The sequence below is a fragment of the Protopterus annectens genome, chromosome 12.part0 (genome assembly GCF_019279795.1).
Source record: "Protopterus annectens isolate FY-2018-M chromosome 12.part0, PAN1.0, whole genome shotgun sequence".
NCBI lineage: Eukaryota > Metazoa > Chordata > Ceratodontiformes > Protopteridae > Protopterus > Protopterus annectens.
The window spans coordinates 199,964,231-199,985,676 of record NC_056746.1 but is presented as its reverse complement, the minus strand read 5'-3'; the positions used below and the strand labels follow the sequence as shown (position 1 = coordinate 199,985,676).

The following is a 21,446-nucleotide window of genomic DNA, read 5'->3' as shown; positions in this document are numbered from 1 at the left end:
TGTGTCAATATTCTATGGAGCTTTTCTCCCCGGGCCGCCACTGAAAACGGGCTCTTCCAAGCCCAGTGGATTATCCCAGTCATCAAACTATAATAAATAAATAAATAAATGCACGGTCTTAGAAAGTAAGATAAATTAGTGTAAAAGTTGTATTGCTGTAATGAATATTGTTTTGCTTAAAAGAGACCCAGTCTGATTGGAAATCAAGAAATGGGAACTGTAGCAGTAAGTATGCCTCACAACCCATGAGTACAATGTGCTGAACACCATAAGGGTTATACTGGGCATAGTGGCTGTAGATGTAGGTACTAAGATTGGAGGTAATGATCATAGGCCAAAGACATTCCTCAATATTTCATTCAGTTGTCATATTCCAGAACTTCCTCCTCTGAGATTGAGATGAATCAAGCATTTGCATAGTCATTTTTGATGGTGCATACTTTCTAGGCCCATAGTACATTCTTTTTTGATGCAATTTCCTAACCAGTATATTTAGTGCAGTGCATTTTTCATTTATTTACTTTTGTACAGTATGTTTCATATAATTTGTTTTGTTTTTGTAGTTTTGGTCATTTATTTTGCTTCTATAGTATAAGAAAAAAAATGCTGTTAATCTTAAACAGATTTTTGATCCAGTTAAAATGAATAATGTATTTCACCATTCCTTTTCCAGAATAAGAACAAGATCAGTTTATTTAACGTGGATGTTAACACTCTGTGATTTGCCTTCTGTACTTCCCTCTTAATTTTTTTGTTTTGTCTTCCCAGGCACAACGTACAGCTAGCAGTGCATGCGGAGAACTTTCAGTCGGGCATTGTCACTGCCAAGGAAATGCGGGAGATATGGTCCTGGATCCCAGAAAGATTTGCCCTCTCTCAGCCAATGCAGATTTTTACCACAGCAGAACATGGCTGCAGCCTTACTAGGTAACCATTTGTGTAGGCGAGATGATGTGACTAGTACTCTTATCTAAAACTGGCACATGTGAAATGTTAATATTTATTACTCCATCTAAAACTTCTACAAGGCATATATTTCACATTTGCAACAAGTTGTCCATCACTGGATTGGCATCAAGGAAGGCTGACAGGAAAATGCAGGTCATGCTTACTCATCCTGGTAGATTTTTTTTTGAAAAGGTCACCAAAGCAATGGAGAAGGCAAAATGGTATACACTACATACCTCTATCTGGCCAAAGCTTTTGACACAGTTCCCCACTCAGGCATGGTAGAAAAGTTAAATAAACTGGGAATATATCCCTATGTCACCTGCTGTATTGCCAGCTGACTCACAGCATGCAGATAATCAAAATAGGGGAAGTTGCCTCCACAAAGAGATCAGTCATTAGTGGAGTCTCCCAGGGTTCTGTGCTGGGACTTTTCCTGTTTGATATCTACTTGTCTGAAATAAAATCCAATACCAAAGGGCTCTGGCTGACTAAGTTTGCCTATGACTGCAAGCTAGGAGCAGTCATTGAGTCTCCAAATGATTTAGCCATCCTGCAGGAAGGTGTGTCCAAATTAATAACTGGTGCCAAAATCATAGACTGAAACTGAGTGCCAAATAATGCATTATTGTATCCTTTGAGAAGTCGTCTACCCCAGGAGACTACCACATTGACAATACTCCCCTAAGAGCTGATCCAGGTCATGAGACCAATCATTGAATATAATGCCTCCTTTGGCATGCATCTGCCTAGACAGGTGCAACAATGGGAACACCCACAGAGAAACCTTACTAAAAGGATGCAAGGTCTAAATGACATGTCCTATGTGGACTGACTCAAAGCCCTGTCACTAAACCTGGTATCCTATGGAGTGCTAAGAGGTGACCTAAGAGGTGACCTTTATTTGGAATACAGTGCACCCTCTGACCCATTACTGGTGGATTTACTGTACATCAGCAAGTCAGATGGCATCAGAAATGCTCTGTCTAGTGATATAAACCTCTTCTGCAACATTAGCAGAATGGTTTGGAGGGACATGTATATCTCACAGAGGATACCTCTGCTGTAGAATAGACTCCCCATCCACATAAAGTTCATCTGTGTCCATATTCAAGTTCACCTTACATCTGTGGATGTGAAACAGAAAATTTAGCCCAGGACCACCCCGTCAACTACTAATGGACAAAGGCAGCTCCTAAATGCTTTATCCCATGCATGGGTACCCTCAAATTATCTATGGTATGATCCTAGTTATTCTCATCAGGGGTAATATATAATTATCAACCGTGGGATGGGTAAGGCCAGCCTGTAACAAGATGGGATAGGGAAATTTGGCTAGTCTTAAAATGGCCTGTACGGGCAGCTAGTCTAATACTTACCGAACCTAAATCCAAACCAAATATAGACTAGTAGATAAGCACAAGCTTTAGTAAACTAAATTCTGAGTTTAAATTTCCTGCGCAACAAGGAAAAAAAATGCTTTTAGACTAATTTCCATATAGTTCTGGGACCCTTAAACTTTGCTTTATTCAGTCTTACTTAACTTTAGGTAAATAGTTTTATGTGAAGAACATTTTATTTTGGCCATATGAATTTCATTGTGTGGTTTGTAAAGGCTTCTTTAAGACAAATTTCTATTATTTGTTCATTTCCAGAAAGCTCATGTCTACTGTTTGTTTATTTACTTGCTTACTTATAAGCATCATTCAGTTGTAATTTGTAATGTGCAAAACAAGCAAATAAATTCTGTATTAATAGTGATATTCTAGTGCATAAAGTGTCCATACATCATTTATTTTTACTGTTTCCATGTTGAGAATGCTTTTCTGTAATAATATGTACTGTAGATCTTGCATCACCACCAGGTGACATTTGTTTCCCCATGTTCAGGACGTCCAAGTTAAACATTAAGAATAACAGTAATAACTATTACAGTATAATTCAGCAAACATATTTTACAGTAATAAGTATATATAAACAGGCATGCAATTAAATCCGTACATATTTAACAATATAGCCTCTTCAAGTTCCATCAGGTTACCCTTATTGGGTAAGAAATGTGGAAGAAAGCTGCCCAGACATTTCCCATAGTAGTAGGAAAAACAGGTCTAGTAAAAAGAATTTATAGTCTCATTTAGTTATGCTACCAGTAAATGTAACTCCATACGAATAGCAGGAGGAGTCATTTCTAGGTATGTTGCGGGTGCTGTGAAGAGCACTTTTGGCTAACATTAAAGACTGACCATACTAAATCTGAAGTAGGTAACTTCATTTGATCATCAACCTGTAGGTATCGGATCCGAGCTGGCAGCTTTCCAAGCTAGAGATCCGAGCTCCAAGCTCCTCCCCCGTACCCATAACACCCTGCTACCTCCTTCCAATCCTTAGATCTTGTTTGCTGCGGCTTTGTCAGGCACGAGTTTCTTGAGCTCCTAGCATTTAGGCGATTGTGAGTAGATTTTCTCAAAATCTTTCTTAGCTTTTGGGTGTGTGTGGATAGTGTTATTCCCTAGCTTAAACCCCTGAGTTTTACCCTCGTAGGTTAAAGCTTAGTAAACCCTTCCCCTTAGGTGTTTGTGTGGGCATGTGTGTTTTAGTTTAGAAATCATGGCCGAAGCCCCAAAGGCCATCTTTTCTAAGTGCACTGAGCGTGCTTTCCCCAGCAGATGGCCACACTCAGTGCGTCCTCTGCCTCGGGGTACCACATTTGTCATCGGGCTGCCAAATTTGCACAGCCTTTAACCCCCGGGCCCTGAGGGATAGGAGGAATAAGCTGATTCTGGCGGGTCTCCTACCCGCAGAGTCAGCTTCCTCCTCCTCTCCCTCGGTAGCTAGAGCCGCGGCTGTTCAGCTTGCTGTTCCCTCTCCCCTGGCTGGGACTCAACCTCCCACTTCTTCCCAGGGAGAGAGGGACTCAAAAAAAAAGACAAGAGAGAGAGGGAGAAAGAGAGGCATAGAAGCCACAAGCGGCGGGCTGACTCTGCCCCGCCTACTAAACTACTCTTATCATCCCAGAAGGTCTCCGGGCCTTCCTCCCCTCGGCTCCATTCTCCATGCTTCACACCAGAGCTGGAGGAAGAGGCCCGACCATCTTCAAGGCCGTTGCGGCAGCCCTCCTGGCCAGCTTCGGTGGCCTCCTCTAGGTCAACCCGTAGCCTCTCTGACGCTGATATGGACCAGATGATGCGTAGTTTCCTCCTAACCCAACTGCAGATGGGAGTGCTGCTGCCTCCCCCCCTCCAGGGGGGAGTTCAGCCACACTTTTTGCCCCAATAGCTCCGTCTCCGATCCACTATCAGGTTTCGGAGCCTTCGGATCAGAGGAGTCTCGGAGTCAGGGAGTCTGCGCCAATGGTTATCGCTACCTCGTAGACGGCCATGCCCTTGAGTTTGTCAGATCCTCTTTCGGATCCGAGCTCTCGGGGCCGAGAGCTGTGCATCGGATCCGAGGGGGCCAGTGTGTCTTCGGCTCCATTTCGGTCAGAGCACACTTCCCTCTCGGGTCCGAGAGCTTCGGCTCCGACGCCAATCCTCGTGCCGGATCAGAGGGTGTTAACCACGGAACCCAGAGAGATCGGTTCACCCTCGGCTTTCAATGTGGTGGAGAGGGTCCTCGAGAGGTTCGAGACCCCCTGCTCTTTCTTCGGATCCCGCCCCCACTCCCTTGCAGCTGGGCTTGTCTTCCATCATCCAGTCCCAGGGACAGTCTGCGTTGACACCCCAGCCCGTTCCACTGGTGGAACACGACCCTGTTGGTGAGCCCTCCTCGGACAGCCCCACCGAGGAGGCCCCTCACAAATGTAAGTGTAAGAGGAGGCACTTGCACTCCCCTGAGTCCCTCATGGAGGACACCGATTTGGAGGAAGGGGTAGGTTCCCCCAGGTCACCCCCCCGAGGATGTCTCCTTTGGAGACATTATGGAAATGCTTCGCCTAAAGGGGGGATGGTTAGCCCAAAAACCTTCCTCGGACGAGTCGGTGTTCCTGGAGGCGTTCGCAGGCCCGTCTACCTCTTGGGTGTCCCCTCCGGCCGACCCCCAAGTTGACCTCATCACTACCAGGGCATGGAAGGAACCGGATACTGTAGAGCCAATCCCCAGGAGGCCAGACAGGATTCTTAGTCCCCCTGTGGATAGGATGGCTTGGAGTAAGGGTTCCCCAGTGGATGCCATGGTGGTGGCGGCAGCCACCAAGAAGGAACTTGCCCAGGATAGTTCCTCGATCCATCCCCCTGATAAGGAGTTTCGGACGATGGATCATATCGGGAAGCAGATGTTTGCTTCAGCTACCTTTTCCATAAGGGCACTGAATTATTTGGCCCATGTAATTAGACTTCAGTGGGATCTGGTGAAAGAATACTCTTGAGTCTCCCCCTGAGTCCATGTTGGCCAAGGACAAATGGACTTTCTTGGCTCATATGACCACTCTGAAATCTGTTTCAAACATGTCTATGTGGCTACTTTCCCATGCCACGGAGGGGGCCGCTAGATCCAGCGGATCCAGCATCGCCTTAAGGCATCACACCTGGCTCCGGCTTTGTGATTTTGCGGAACCTTTCAAGGTGTCCTTCGCGAACGCACCCTTTGGCTCTACCCTGTTTGGGAAAACCATCCGCAACACATTGGTTCAGAGCGAGAAAGACGGGAAGACGCTGTCTTCCGTCGGAGTCTGCTTCTCGGCTCCTCAAAGGTTCTTTTCCAGGAATCAGAGAGGACAAAAGAAGATGTGGTTCCGGAAGTCTCAGCAGTCCCGTTACGCTCCGGACCCTTCGTCCTTCAGAGGCAGAGGGGGAGAAGGTGGACGCCAGCCCAGAGGCAGGGGGGGGGGGCGAAAAATTTTGGGTCACGGCAATCTTTTTCTGACCGACCCACGCAGCAGCCCTGAGGGGTTGCCTGACTTCTCCTCTCTAGAGGCAGTCGGGGGGGGCTTTTTTCGAAGCACTTGGCCCAGTGGGAGTCCATCACAACAGACCGCTGGGTGCTTCGAATAATATCCAGAGTTTACTCAATCCCTTTCATAAACCTGCCGCCTCAGTCGAGGCGCCTCCCCGATGTTCCACCCAGTCAGAGGGAGGCTGTAGCTTTAGAGGTAAAAAAGCTGCTAGAAAAAAGAGCCATCCACAACGTCCCCCCAGGCCAATCCAGATTAGGCAATTACTCCAGGTTCTTTTTGGTGCCAAAAAAGACGGGGGACTTGAGGCCGATCCTCGACCTTTCAGCAATGAACCTCTTCATTGCCAAGGAGAAATTCCGGATGGTCACGCTTCAATCCATTCTGCCCCTGCTGCAGAAGGACTGGATGTGCTCCATAGACCTCAACGATGCGTACTATCACATTCTTATGGACAGGCGATCCAGGAGATTCCTCTGCTTTCGGCTAGGGGCCAGTCATTACCAGTTCAGGGTCCTACCCTTCAGCCTCACCACAGCCCCCAGGGTGTTCACCAAGGTCATGGCAGTTGTAGCGGCCCACCTGAGACTTCAGGGAATACAGGTTTTTTCCTTACCTAGACGACTGGCTCCTTACCGCCCCCACCAGGCATCTACTCTGCTTAGCCAGGGATTGCTTCCTACTTCTAGCGTCCCGATTGGCGTCATCCCTTCAACCAGTCTTGGAGTTCATAGGGGCCAGAATAGACACGCTTCAGACCAAGGCCTTCTTAACATCAGACAGGCTTTGCAGTTTGACCTTACACGTTTTAGCCCTTCAGTTACCTTGCCCATCAGTGGAGTCAGTCCTGAGAGCTTTAGGGTCCATGGCAGCAGCAATCAATCTTGCGCCCTTAGCTCGCTTACACATGAGGATTCTCTAGTGGACTTTGCAGGTTCAGTGGTCCAATATTCACCACCCATTGGACTTACAGATTCCTCTCAGCAGAGTTTGCAGAAATTCCCTGATCTGGTGGCTCCAATCTCGAGAGCTTCGGGAAGGTCGACTGTTTGTTATGCCGCAACTCCAAGCCACGATGATCAGACGCTTCTTGCCTTGGGTGGGGGGTGGGGGGGCATTACGCAGGCAGAATTGTCCAAGGTACATGGACTCGGACAGAGACCGTTCTGCATATCAGTGTTCTGGAGATGAGGGCGGTGCTTCTAGTGTTGCAAGCCCTTCATGCCTTTCTCCCTCCAGGGACTATTGCGATTCAGTCAGACAACATGTCAGTGATCTGGTACATCAACAAACAGGGGGGGGGCCAGGTCTTACCCTCTTTGCCGAGAGGCCATGAGAGTTTGGGACTGGGCGATCCACCAACCGTTTTCTGTTAGCAGCACACATTCTGGGTCGGTCCAACATCCTAGCGGACAAGCTGAGTCTAACTATCCTCTCACCTTACGAGTGGTCTCTGGATCCCTTAGTAGTGAAACAGATCTTCTGCAAGTGGGATCAGCCTTGCTGCGATCTCTTCGCGTCACCTTCCAATGCGAAGTGCAGCGAGTTTTTCGCTCTAATTCCCCCTCCGGGGAAAAGCCCCAGAGACGCTCTAATTCATGCTTGGCCACCCGGTCTTCTTTATGCTTATCCTCCTCTTCTGTTGATAAAATTCTTACAGAAAGCTTGTTGGTTGGGGAACAAGATTCTCCTCATAGCCCCATTCTGGCCTAGTCAAGCCTGGTTCCCGTGCCTACGGTCTCATCTTATAGCTCCTCTCTGGATCTTGGATCCCATCCCGGATCTGATATCTCATCCTTCGGAATTGATACCCCCGAATCCGGTCGATCTCAAGCTCTCAGCTTGGTTGATCCAGTTCCATTAGTTGCTAGGACTCCTGGTATCTCGTCTGCAGTCAGATCTATCCTGGTAGCAGCGCATAAGCCTTCTACCAGGAAGGTTTACAATAGTAAATGGAAGCGGTTTTCCATTTGGGCATCTCATAGGAATTTGGACCCTTTCACTGCTCCCATCCCAGCAGTGCTCGATTTCCTATCTCATATTTTTCAGCAAGGATCCAGTTCTTCTACTGTAAAGGTTCAAATGGCTGCCATCTCCCATTTTCACATTGGGGACAATCTCAATCCCCTTGCGTCCACCAAGATTTGTAAGACCTTTCTGAAAGGTACGTTCCTCTTGAGACCTACTAGGAACTCCGTTCCTCCATGGGGTCTAACTTTGGTCCTTCAGGCTCTGACTAGACCTCCTTTTGAACCTGCAGCTTCTGTTGATTTGAAATTCTTGTTCTGGAAAACTGTCTTTTTGGTAGTGATTACCTCAGCTAGGAGGGTGTCGGAACTTCAGGCCCTGTGTATTAAAGCCCCATATCTTGTTTTCCATAAGGACAGGGTCTCTCTCAGGACTAACCTATCCTTTCTACCTAAAGTGGTCTCTGAGGCGAACATCAATCAGTCCATTAATCTCCCAGTTTTTTCCTTAACTATCAAAACAAAGGGGAGTACAAACTTAATTTGTTAGATGTTCATAGACAGTTACATTTTTATTTACACAGAACAGCTGCATTCCGCAAGTCTGATCAGCTCTTTGTTTCCTTTGCAAAACCCTTCTTAGGTAAGCATGTATCGAAGGTAACTCTGGCCAGATGGATTTCGAATTGCATTCTGCTCACATACAAACTATCTGGCCTGCCAGAGCTTTCAGGGGTTCATGCCCATTCTACCCGCTCTATAGCTACATCTGCTGCATTCTAGTCAAGAGTTCCCTTAGATGACATTTGCTCTGCGGCTACTTGGGCGTCCTCTCATACCTTTATCTCTCACTATAAATTGGATTTAATGTCTAGAGGTAGGGCGGCCTTTGGCTCTGCAGTGCTCCGGAATATCCTTCCTTGAGGACATCCCAAGTTTTTGGTAGCTAAGGACTTTGTCCCACAGGTTGATGATCAAATGAAGTTACCTAATTCAGATAAAGAAGTTATGTACTCACCATAACGTTCCATCTGAGTAGTTAACTTCATTTGTCAGCAACAGACCCTCCCTCCTTCCCCCTAACCTGGTTCTTTGATTACCTGAACCCTAGGATGGTTTCTCAGGTCATTTGTTAATCCTTAAGTTAGGATTCTTCAGGTTGTTGTTTTGTCGTTGTGAGGTTATATAGATGGGCAAACACGATCTGAGGATTGGAAGGAGGTAGGGTATTATGGGTAAGGGGAGGAGCTTGGAGCTCGGATCTCTAACTTGGAAAGCTGCTGGCTCTGATCCGGGTTGGATCCGATACCCACAGGTTGCTGACAAATGAAGTTACCTACTCAGATGGAACGTTATGGTGAGTACATAACTTCTTTTTTCATGAACTTGAATCATAACCTGACTTAGGAATGAGGTTTATTCCCTTCATGGTATTAGAAAGCCTAAAGACTTGGAGAAATTAAATCAGCATAACTTGTAAACAGTTTTGATTCACTTGTAGCAGACTCATTAGCACATAGGCATATACTCTCCTCTTTGTCTAATTTCTGTTTTCTTGTTTATTTAATCTAGCCCATTTGTTTCACTTTTTAATTCTTTTTTTTTTTTCTTCTGTGTTCATGATCTCTTATCTCAACTTCCCTTATTTTCATCATCATCCCCTGTACTTCTGTTACAGCATGTTTTCCATTTTTTTGGTGATAGCTTTCTTTGCCACTAATGTAAGTGAAAAAGTTAACACACTGAATTGCGGTAACTTTCCTCCAGTCCCCCAACACAATAAAAGCATGTCACTTAGTGACAACTTATTGGCACTTAATTTGTTAATAGCCCTGTTGGGTTCTGCCTTATACTGCTTCATCTCCTCACAATCCCAAAGCACATGCTCCCATGTGCCCCTCTATTCCTTAAAACATCTCCAGCATGCCCTGTTTGGTTTTAGGAACATTCTCCTCAAGCTTCTTAGGTATATATAAATACCTATGTATATCCACCCAAATATTCTGAATTTTTTGATACTGTAGCATACCCAGAAACCTCTGAGACTCTTCTTTCATCTTCCACCACAGATCTACCCAGTTGCCTCTCCCAGCTTTGTCTTATCGATATGGCATATGGCTCTTGCAACTTGAGTAATGTTTTGTACCCTCAATTTATTACCTTCTTTACTGCTCCAACAGATCTGTCCTCTTATAAAATTTGTCTATAGACATTTTATTGTGGAGCAGATAGTTGCCCCCTATCGTCTCCTTATATTCCCTTGAAGTACCTCAGTAAGGCAATTGTTCACTTTTAATGCCGATTGTACTTCTTCCTAGGATTTAATTTGCTCACCCATGTCTAGCTGTTCCCTGTGTTTTAACTCATTACCTTTACATGTCCACATGCCTTAGGCTGCCTCCCACCTTTTGTTCAACCCTAACCTTATTAACTATCCTGTTAGTTATCAATTTTCCCATACTCTTGCCTTTTTGAATGAGAGAATTTGCCTAAAGCATTTTCAGGTAAAGGTGAGCGTAACCAGTCTCATGTTTGTCCTCTACTGTGTCCCATATGGACATTTGCCTTCCTCCATGCACTCCATTTCCTTGAATAAGCAACTGTGTGTTCCATTTGGGATTACAGTCTGGATTGTGTATGTTACATAGGCTAGTCTGACCTGAGTGGCCCTAAAATAAGTTTCCAGTCTGAAACTCAAAGATCTGTCTTAATTAGTGATCAAAATCTTCAACAACTTGTCAGAAAACCACAATTTTTCTTGTAGAACAGACTTGAAACATGAGGTGAAATGGGGACCAGTTCAGATGTATGCTTTTATGTCCTCTCATTTAGAGGGCACTGCTTTACCAAAAATGCTAGATTGGAGAAGACACAGATGATATAACAACTATTGCTCACTTGCTGCCCCCACGCAACTCTCATATTACAAGATATTCCTTAATGAGAACAATGATTAGCTAGCCTGCTTCCTAATCACACTTCTTAAACCCTTTTTTGTGTGAAAGACGTGCTGCTAATTTTTTGTACCATATTTTTGCTGATAATCCTAAATAGTGTATCCTTTTTAGCACAAGTCATTCACACACTACAGGAAGACAGGAGACTTTGTTAGAAAATCTTCCCTTGCAAAGTGGAAGAGTTTCTTTATGGAGTCACAAGAAAGTTATTGATCCAAAATCTTGCTCAATACATGGGGTACTAGATTATTTAAATATGTCTTAGGTTCATAGGTTCATACTAGGCTATCTGCCCTAGGGCATTTATAAGCCTAGCCAGAGTGTGTGTGGCTTTCACCACCCCTTAGGATGAGAATACTATACCCATTAGTTTGCTGTGCCTCTGTCCAGCAGTGATACAGAGATGATTCCCGGGGTAAACCTACGATCTCCCATCCACTCGTCAAGATTTCTCTTGAACAGAGTCAGTGAGGGGCTCTGCCTCACATGGACTGGGATTCTGTTCCATAGTGTAGGGAGTCTCTGGGTGATGAATCTGTCCCTCCAGCACGTCCTATTTATATCCGTGTTGAGGTTTAAGTCTCTTGCTCTCGTGGCTCTGGTGGATTTGGATTTTTTTGAGGTGGAGCATGTCCATTAATTCCGGGTTGGACATGGCCTTGTATGTCAGGCACAGATCACCTCTGAGCAGATGGTATGCGACTGAATAGAGCTGGAGTTTCTTCAGTCGGGCATCGTATGATATATGTTTGAGCCCCTTTATCCTTTTGGTGAGGAACTTTTGGGGTCTTTCCAACTGCTGCAGGTGTCGGGTAAGGTACATTCGAATGGGGCGTTGTACTCAATCATTGGTCTGATAAGTGAAGAGTACAGGGGTACAATGACCTCTCCTGATCTGGATGTGAATCCCTTCATGATCAGGTGGGCAATGTAGAAGGTCTTCCTAACCACTTTGGCAATGTGAGTGTCAAAAGAGAGGTTACTGTCAACTTGGGTCCCCAGGTCCCTGATAACTTCTTCCGTGTTTAATGGATTACCACCTATGTGGTAATTAGGGGTTACCTTGTTTTTCCCAAAGGGTATGACTATACATTTTTTGGCATTTAGCTTAAGGCCATGGCTCTGGCACCAGTTATCCATTTCTATGAGACCTCCTGGAGGATGTCTGTGTCTGATGGAGTGTAAATTATGGTGCCCAGTTTGCAGTCATCTGCAAATTTTGTCAGCCACAACCCCCCTATGTTTGCCTGCACTTCAGAAAAATAAATGCCGAACAAGAGGGGGCCCAGGACTGAGCCCTGTGGGACACTGCTCGTGACCGGCTTAGAGTCTGACATGGCACCAGCAACTCTAACCCTGTGTGTTCTGTCCTTGAGCCAGTTTGCAACCCATCTTGTGACATATGGGTTTACATCTAAGCTGGTGAGCTTTTCTATGATGCCCGAGTGGGGTATTGTGTCGAACGCTTTTGCTAGGTCAAGGTAGGCTGTGTGAACTGCCTTACCCTCATCAATGGCCTTAGTGACTGTTTCGAAAAAGTCGACCAAGTTCAAGAGGCAGGATCTGCCCTTGACAAAGTCAAATTGGGTAGGACCCAGTGTCTGTAGGTCCCCAATGTCTTTATTTATGAGTTCCATTATGATACTCTCCATAGCTTTGCAGACCAGGCTCGTCAAGCTTATGGGGCGGTAATTTCCAGGGTCCGTAGAAGCACCGCATTTGTGGAGTGGGACCACAGTTGCCGTACGCCATTCTTTGGGTACGTATCCTGTAGTAAGGCTAAGATTAAACAGCAGCCTTATGTGTGGGTTTAGTTCCTCATTGAGTTCGTGTAGCACACAGCCGGGGACACCGTCCGGTCCCATTGATGCTGTGTTTTTTGCTTTAGAGAGCAGCTCTCACCTGGGCATCTGAGATGTTGGGGAGGCTAGACTGTGGTGGGATAGATATTTCTCCTTGGGGGGGGGAGGGAGGGGAGAAATTTGCACTGAACCTGTCTGCCAGTATGTTGGCAATGTCTGTGGGTTCAGTGATTTTTTTATCATTTTGGACTAATTCTGAGCATATCTGGGAGTTTCCACCCAGGTTTCTAACATAGCTAAAGAAGGCCTTATGATTGTCTTTTGTGTCATTAGCGATTTTTCTCTCAAAGTTGGCCTTGGATGATTTTATGAGTGATCGTAGTTTTTGCTAGTATTGATCAGAGATGCCTTCCCTTTTAGGGATTTTGCTCTGTCATGTAGTAGCTTTCTCCTCTTGTTGTAGAGTTTGTTTATGGCTGGGGTCCACCAGACCGGGCACCTGCCTTTGGTGGAAAGGGTCTTGATTTTATTAGGGATTGCTTGATCCATACATTCCTGGAGGTGCTCGTAGAAGGCATTTGTAAGGGTTTCAGCAGCGTGGGTTGTGGTTTCCACTGGCTCGGGGGCCTTGAAGGATACCACTCCAGTCTTAAGAAGTGTGAAGTTTGCTTTTGCGAAGTTCTTCACTGTGGTCTTTTTGGTGGGGGGGGGCGGGATGTGGATCTCCAGTGAGATTAATTTATGGTCTGATCTCACTAATGAGGGATATACTTCCGGTGTGGAGCATTTTGTCCCCATGTTTGTGATGATCAGGTCTAGTATATTTTGTCCTCTTGTGGGAATGGTGACTAGTTGTTCCATAGCATTTGAGTTTATGAACTCCAGGAAACTTTGGGCTAGGGTGTTGGGGCTTGAGTAATGTTCCCAGTCTATGTTTGGGTAGTTGAAGTCACCCAATATGATGGTGTTTGGAGAGACATTCATACTCTCCAGTGTCTTCAGGAAGGCTGTGTGGGTTTCCCGAGTTTGAGATGGTGGTCTGTAGCATGTTACAAACTGTAGGTCAGTTTTACCTATGGTTAATTGCACCTGGCTGGTCTCCGATGCTTCGTGCGTTGCCACTAACCTGGAGGTGTGGGTATCCTTTATGAATATGGATAACTCCCCCTCCTTTTGTGGTTCGGTCCGGATTTTGGGGCCGGAACGCATGATATGAGGTATAACCTGATAGTGCTGGGGTGCTCTCAGGAGCCTTGAACCAGGTTTCAGTCACAGCACAGACATCGATGTTCTCCATACTGAGGAGGGCTTCGAGGGCGTGCATCTTGAGGTTTAGACTTCTGGCATTGAGCAGTATTACCCTTAGTTTTTCTCCATTTTTGTTTTCTAGGGCGGTAGGTTTATCATTTGAGCCTTGCCTAAAAAGGCACTATGGGGGTGGCAAGAGCCTTTGCCAATATCCGGAAGCCCAGGGGTGACAGGTGCAAGCCGTCCCTTGCGAAGCAGCGTGGCTTGTCAAGCATGTCATCCCAGGCAGACGGACATTGGATCCCCTTAGAATGACACCAGTAATTAAGCCAATTATTAAAGCTGATCATTTTGTCTCTGTATTGTGGCATCATTCTTGGTGAGGGTAGGATACTGCTCAGGGTCAGGGTCATACCGGCCTGGGCTACATAATCTGAGAGCTCCTCTGTCTCTTCATGTAGTCCAGGGAGGTACGTCTCAGGTCGTTCACACCGGCATGGACAATGATTGAGTCATACTTGTACTTGCTGTGGAGTGACCTGAGTGCTTGTGTTATGTCGTGGATTCTAGCGCCTGACAGGCAGCTTACTGTGATCTTCTCCTTGTTCAGTCTGGTGAGTGGGACGTCAGTGTGTCTGACTATGGAGTCACCTATAACAAGTGTGTCTGGCACTGTTTGGCCTTAAGGGCTATGACTGTTTAGCACACTGACTTTGAGAACTATGTGTTGCATGTCTTATGTCTTGAGGTGGCAGTTGCTTGGGTGTCTGCTTTGGAGGCCTCTGTAGTTTTGGTAGATTTTTGATCAGTGCCTCCGAGTATGTCTTTGTGCGTTTGTGTTTGTTTTGCAGTTGTGATAGTTCTATGTGAAACTGGGTTTGTGGTGTGCGTGATTTCCTTCTCCTCCTGTCTGGTCTTGCCAGTCCTGAGTTGAGAGAGCTCAGCCTCCAGTTTGGCTATATAGTTGCATCTCTCACATGTATTTGTGTTTTGTGGGAGAAGGAGTGGGTTGTCTGTGTACATGAGGCAATTGTAACATTGCCTCAAGATGCCCAGATTCACCAGCTGAACAGGAGACGACGCTAGCAACTGACCCTTCGACATGCTAGAAAAAGTGAAAAAGTTTGCTGTGTAACTGAGTCAGAAGGGACCTATAGGGAAATGGGTACTCAAGGGGATTCTAGGCTAATGTAGTACTTTGTTTAGTATACAAGTACTTTACCTATATAAAAATGCTTTAGGAGCAAGTGCTGAGCTTTTGAGATAGAGAATAGACTGTTTAGATTGTAAGTAGAGAAGTTCTAAGGGAAAAATTGAAGAGCAGACTTTACGGAGCCAGAAATAGTTTAACCGGCGCAGCCCGATGGTGCTCTATGGGCAACTCCGCGCTAAAGCAGGCTTTATAGCAGGGGGTTGAAAAGAGCTAGGAATTGACCCAAATTGGCCAATAGACTACAAGTTTCTGGCTGGAACCACTGCTCTAGGGACAAATAGGCTGCTCAGTGCTCCCCACTCCCACTGGTGAACAAAGAAGCTTCCCTTTATCCAAATAAGGATATGGAATAGCACAGGAACCAAGCCAAAGCCCAGAGATCAGCAAACTCTGAAGACTGGACTATTCTAGTTCAGTAAGGCAGGAAAACAAGATTTTTTTTTTTCTTTTTTGCAGAAAACCGAGGAAAAACAGACAGTAAATGCTATAAATGCTTTTAAGCGGCTAGCGCACTTGAGTGTGTTAGCTTACAGGTAAAATTAAGCAACAACTAACTTTTTAAAAGTGCAAAACAGTTAATCAACACAAAAACAGTTTAAATAGAATGCAGAGCTGTATAAACAGGCTAAAATGCAGTCGCTAAGCAGTAAATAATCAAAAAGCCAGAAAAAATACTTAAATCAGGAAAAAATCACTCTTTTGCTCTCTGCTGCTTGTAGAACTCTGCAGGACACCACAAGGAGCGGTGCTGAGTTGAATACAAGCGAAAAAAGCGCTCTAAAGCGGGCTTTATTACAGGGGGCTGAAAAGAGCTAGGAATTGACCCAAAATGGCCAATAGACTACAAGTTTCTGGCTGGAACCACTCCTCTAGGGACAAATAGGCTGCTCAGTGCTCCCCACTCCCACTGGTGAACAAAGACGCTTCCTTTTATCCAAATAAGGATATGGAATAGCACAGGAACCAAGACAAAGCCCAGAGATCAGCAAAGTCTGAAGACTGGACTATTCTAGTTCAGTAAGGTGGGAAAACAAGATTTTTTTTTTTTTTTTTTTTTTGCAGAAAACAGAGGAAAAACAGACAGTAAATGCTATAAATGCTTTTAAGCGGCTAGCGCACTTGAGTGTGTTAGCCTACAGGTAAAATTAAGCAACAACTAACTTTTTAAAAGTGCAAAACAGTTAATCAACACAAAAACAGTTTAAATAGAATGCAGAGCTGTATAAACAGGCTAAAATGCAGTCGCTAAGCAGTAAATAATCAAAAAGCCAGAAAAAAATACTTAAATCAGTTATAGCAAATACAGTTATAACAAATGCTCTGAAATATACTGTATATTTCCAAAATGTTTGAGAAGGACAGTCAGAACACAAGAAGTTATTGAAAGTTCTTAGTGAAAGTGCATCTCTCTACAGCATCTTCTCTTCAGAGTTTGGTAGACCTTTCACTGGAGCATTTTCTTAGTGAAATATTTCACATTTTGTCCACATTTAACTTGCCTGGAATTCTTAACATTGCCTCTATTTGAACCAGATGATTCAGCAGCAAATTCTTTTGTAGTAGAAGGTTCTTTAATTACAAGTTTTAAATGTTATAGAAAACATACACGTTGCTTGGGTGCTAGGGTAACCATGAGAATAAAATCCTCATCTGTGCATAAACTGGTATCTGATGTTTCCATTAATCCAGTCAATCATAGGTTCATGGGTTCATAGGTAGGTACTAGGCTATTAGCCCAAGGGCATACGTAAGCCTAGCCAACCAGGTTCCCTGGCTTATGCCACCCAAGAAAGTTAATTTCCTGTGCCCCTGTCGAGCAGAGCCACAGAAGTGATCTCCGGGGTGTATTTCCTATTTCCCATCCACTCATCAAGATTTTTCTTGAAGAGTGCTAATGAGGAACTTTGCTTGACGTAGATGGGTAGCTTGTTCCAGAGTATAGGAAGCCTCTGGGACAGGAATCTATCCCTCTAGCATGCCCTGTTTATTGTGGTGACCAGATTCAGGTCCCTAGAGTGTGTTGCTTGGAGGGATTGGGATTTCTTTAGGTGTAGCATGTCCAACAACTCTGGGTTTAACATAGCTTTATATGTTAGGCAGGGGTCTATATTAAATTCTTGAAAGCCAACAATGTCGAATTTGACATTGTTGACCCGAGAATAGCGAAAGTGCAGAACATCGAGCGAGTAAACGGAAATCTCCGTAAGGGGAGATTTCCATTTACTTCAATGTAGTGTGGTCTCGGAGTTGGTATATTTAAGTAGTGGTGGGTGTGGGGGTCGCAGGGGGGCTTGCCTACACTCTTTAGTTTTTTTTTTTTTACGAACATTCGATATTTTAACGGTTCGATCGAACTGTTAAAAGTTCGATGTTCTAATATAGACTCGTTAGGCAGAGATCTCCTCGGAGTAGGCGATATGCTACAGAGTAAAGCTGGAGTTTTTTGAGACGGTCAGTGTAGGGCATCTGTTTGAGGTCAGTAATCCTCTTTGTGAGGTACTTCTGTGGCCTTTCAAGCTGCTGCAGATGTCTTGTGAGGTACATTCCGAAAGGGGAGTTGTACTCTATAGTGGGTCTAATGAGTGCTGAATAGAGGGGAACAATGACCTCTTTTTTTTTCCTGGATGAGAACCCTTTTGTGATGAGGTGTGCCACATAGAAGGATTTCCTGACTACTGTGGCGACGTGATTATCAAAGGAGAGACTACTGTCCACCTTGGTCCCAAGATCTCTTATTACGCATTCGGCGTTAAGTAGACTGCCGTTTGTGGTAGTTCATGGGTACAGAGATTTTGCCAAAGGGGATGACAGTGCACTTTTTGACACTGAGCTTGAGGCCATGCCTCTGACACCAAGCATCTGTCTCATTGAGGCCCTTCTGTAGGATGTCCACATCATTTGGGGATTCGACTATGGCTCCTAGTTTGCAGTCATCTGTAAACTTAGTTAGCCAGAGGCCTTCTGTGTTAGCCTGTACTTCAAAGAAGTAGATACCAAACAGGAGAGGTCCCAGGACTGAACCCTGTGGTACTCCACTTGTCACTGGTTTAAAGTCCAATTTGGAGTCTGCAACTTTTACAGTGTGGGTTCTATCAATGAGCCAGTTGGTAACCCATTTTGTGACGTAGGGATTTGTACCTAGTTTAGTGAGTTTAGCTGTAATTCCAGAATGGGGGGGTGGTATCAGAAGCCTTGGCGAGGTCAAGGTAGGCTGTGCGAACCACCTTACCCTCGTCTATGGCTTTGGTGACTGCCTCAAAGAAGTCGATCAGGTTCAGAAAGCATGATCTGCCTTTCACAAACCCGAACTGGGTGGGGTCCAGAGTTTGGAGGTTAGCAATGTCTTTGTTTATGAGTTCCATGATGATATGTCCCATGGCCTTGCAGACCAGGCTCGTCAGGCTAATAGGGCGATAGTTCCCAGGATCAATGGTGGCTCCCCCTTTGTGGAGTGGGATAACTGTTGCTGTGCGCCATTCAGTGGGCACAAAGTCTGACATGAGACTATGATTGAACATGGTGCTTAGGTGGGGAGCCAGTTCGTTCTGAAGTTCATGTAAAACGCAGCCTGGGATATTGTCCGGTCTCATGGATGCTGTGTTTTTGGTTTTAGAGAGTGCCGCTTTTACCTGCATAGATGTGATTACAGGGACTCTGCATTCTTCCTGTATAGATATGGGCCCTTTAGGGGGTGAGAGGGGGGGGGGGGTAAAGTTAGCACTGAACATATCTGCCAGGATGTTGGCAATATCAGTTGGTTCTCCAATTTTCATGCCAGTGTGCTGTAACTCAGAGCAGATCTGGGTGTTGCCATTGAGATTCTTGACATAGCTGTAGAATGCTTTGTGGTTGCCCTTTAGATTCAGTGGCGATTTTGTTTTCGTAGTTAGCTTTGAAGGATCTTATAAGGGATCTCAGCTTCTTACTGAGGCTGACCAGGGAGCTGCTCCACTCATGGGATTTTGTTCTGTTTTGCAACAGTTTCTTCCTTCTGTTGTAGAATTTGTTTATGGCAGGGGACCACCATATTGGCTTCTTTTTTTTGGAGGATATCATCTTGGTTCTGTTTGGGATAGCACGATCCATGTACTCGTGTAAGTGCTTACAGAATGCATTTGTGTAGGATTCAGCAGTAGTAACTGTATTGTCCATCTGCATGGGTGTCATGAAGTTCGCCACTTCTATCTTAAGAAGCAGGAAGTTGGCTTTGGTGAAATTTTTTACCGTGGTTTCCTTAATGGCGGGTGGAGGTGGGATGCAGATATCTAGGGTGATTAGCTTATGGTCAGATCTGACCAATAAGGAGTTGACTTCAGGTGTGGAATACTGGTCACTCATGTTGGTAATGCCTAGGTCTAGGATATTGTTGCCCCTGGTGGGGGTGTAGATAAGTTGATCCAGGGCATTGGAATTTATATATTCCTGAAATCATTGAGCAAAGGAGTTGGTACATGAGTAGTTTTCCCAGTTAATGGTGGAGTAGTTGAAATCGCCCATTATTAGGGTGTTTGGTTGAACCCTAATGTTTTCCACTATGTCAAGAAAAGAGGATTAGGAATCCTGGGGCATGGTGGGGGATCTGTAGCAAGCTACAATTTGGATTGCAGTTTTGCCCAGGGTTAGTTGCACTTGGATAACCTCAGATGCATTATGCTGCACAACTAGCCTAGAGGTGTGGATATCCGATATGAATATGGACACACGTCTGCCTTTGGTGTTCTGGTCCAGGTTAGATGGCCGAAAAGTGTGGTATGAGTTGTAGCCTGGTAATGCAGGGGTGCTCTCTAGAGCCTTGAACCAAGTCTTAGTCACTGCACAAATATCAATGTTCTCCATTTTATGGAGTGCCTCGAGTGAGTGCATTTTGAAATTTAGACTTCTAGAATTGAGGTAGCATTACTCTCAGTTTTTGCTTGCCTGTTCCTGTTATGGTGGTGAATTTGTCATTTGAACCTTGCCTAAAAAAGGCACTCAAGTACCATTCTTTTTTTCTTTTTTTTGAAATAACGAGAACAGAGGAGAGTGGTTGCTAAATACCTTGGATGTGCACAGGCAACTAAGGTATTATTTAGACTGCAGAGGCTACTGGAAAGATTCAATATCAATGCATCTCCTTCATAAAAGTAAGGCAGTGCTTGCGTCTACATGAACAAAATCTGTCACAATGTCTCACTCATTGTATTGCCTTTTGACACATGTAGCAAGACATTATTGGCTCTTGCCAGAGTGCATTGCAACAAAGCTGGTGAGTGCCATCTCAGGATATGAGGAGGGTTCATGTCAGTATGTAGAACTGACAAATATCAGAAGGTGAAGCAGAAAGTCAACATGTCGTCATACAGCAGAACTGAGAGTGTGTTAAGAGTGTTGCATGTGCATGAGGAATTGTTTTGGTATTCCCTGTGTGAGAATGACTTTTTTTTGGCAGTGGAGTGGGTTTATAGTTAGCTTTAGGGTTAGTACATATACATAGGACCGTGATCTGATGTCCTTTTCATTCTTCCTCACAAATGGGTCTAGGATCTGATGTTCTGATCCAACCTGGCCGCACACACAAGACTTTGGATCCAATTCTCAAGCTTCTCCCTCTACTCATAATGCTGTACTCTGTCTCCAATTCCTCAGATCTTGTTTGCCGCCAGTGGAGTAAGGCAGACAATCCAGTTCAAGCAGCTAGTGTGTCACTTTTGATATCATTTCTTTCATATTTCTCATTTCTGTCCTCTTGTAATTACTTTTAAAGTTAGTAACAATTTCCTTCCTCCCTCAGCTGTCACAGGCATTATGTTTTTTTATGTCTTTTACCACTTGTGGTACTTTTCCACTTCTTGCCTTACTACAGTTTTTTTCTCCCTGTGTCCCTTTATATATTAAAAAAAAAGTTTGCCTTTTTCTGTCTGTTTAACCCTTTCTTCCCTTCAAGTTGAACTAATTGCCGTTTAATCCTTTTCCCTTCAAGGTTTACTGTTTAACTGCTGCCTACCATATCTGAGAAGCTACGGATTTTAAGAAGTGCAGTTCTTGTGGGCATAAGATCCCTAACTCTGATGCCCACAAGAAGTGTGTGTATTGTCTAGGAGCCCATCTGGACTCTCCATGCACTGTTTGCACGACTTTTAATACTAGGGCACTCTCTGATCATCATAATAAACTGATATTGAAAGGATTACATTCACCTTCTGCTGAGGCTCAAACCCCCTCCATACCATTGCAGGTTGTCTTGGAGCCGAGAAAGTCACCTTACCAAATCTCTGAGAGCTTCCTCGGAACCATCAGAAAAGTCATGAAAGGTCTCTGATCCAACTTCTTTGGATCTAAGGTCTGTCAGGCCCCCCTCAGATCCACCGCACTCCTCAGATCTGACTGGCTCAGCCCTTACTGTCAGCTCTCCCATTTCATTGACCTCCTTCTCAGGTCCTAAAC

At 44.9% G+C, this 21,446-nt stretch overlaps 1 protein-coding gene across 4 annotated transcripts in view; it reads left to right on the top strand.

Moving 5' to 3' along the window:
* TBC1D24 (TBC1 domain family member 24) overlaps positions 1-21,446 on the top strand; it is a 526,383-nt gene that overhangs the window by 305,280 nt on the left and 199,657 nt on the right. For all 4 annotated transcript variants that reach the window (XM_044089247.1, XM_044089249.1, XM_044089246.1 and 1 more), the window contains one exon: positions 769-927. In XM_044089247.1, the coding sequence (XP_043945182.1) occupies positions 769-927 (159 nt within the window). The remainder of the gene's footprint in view (positions 1-768; positions 928-21,446) is intronic.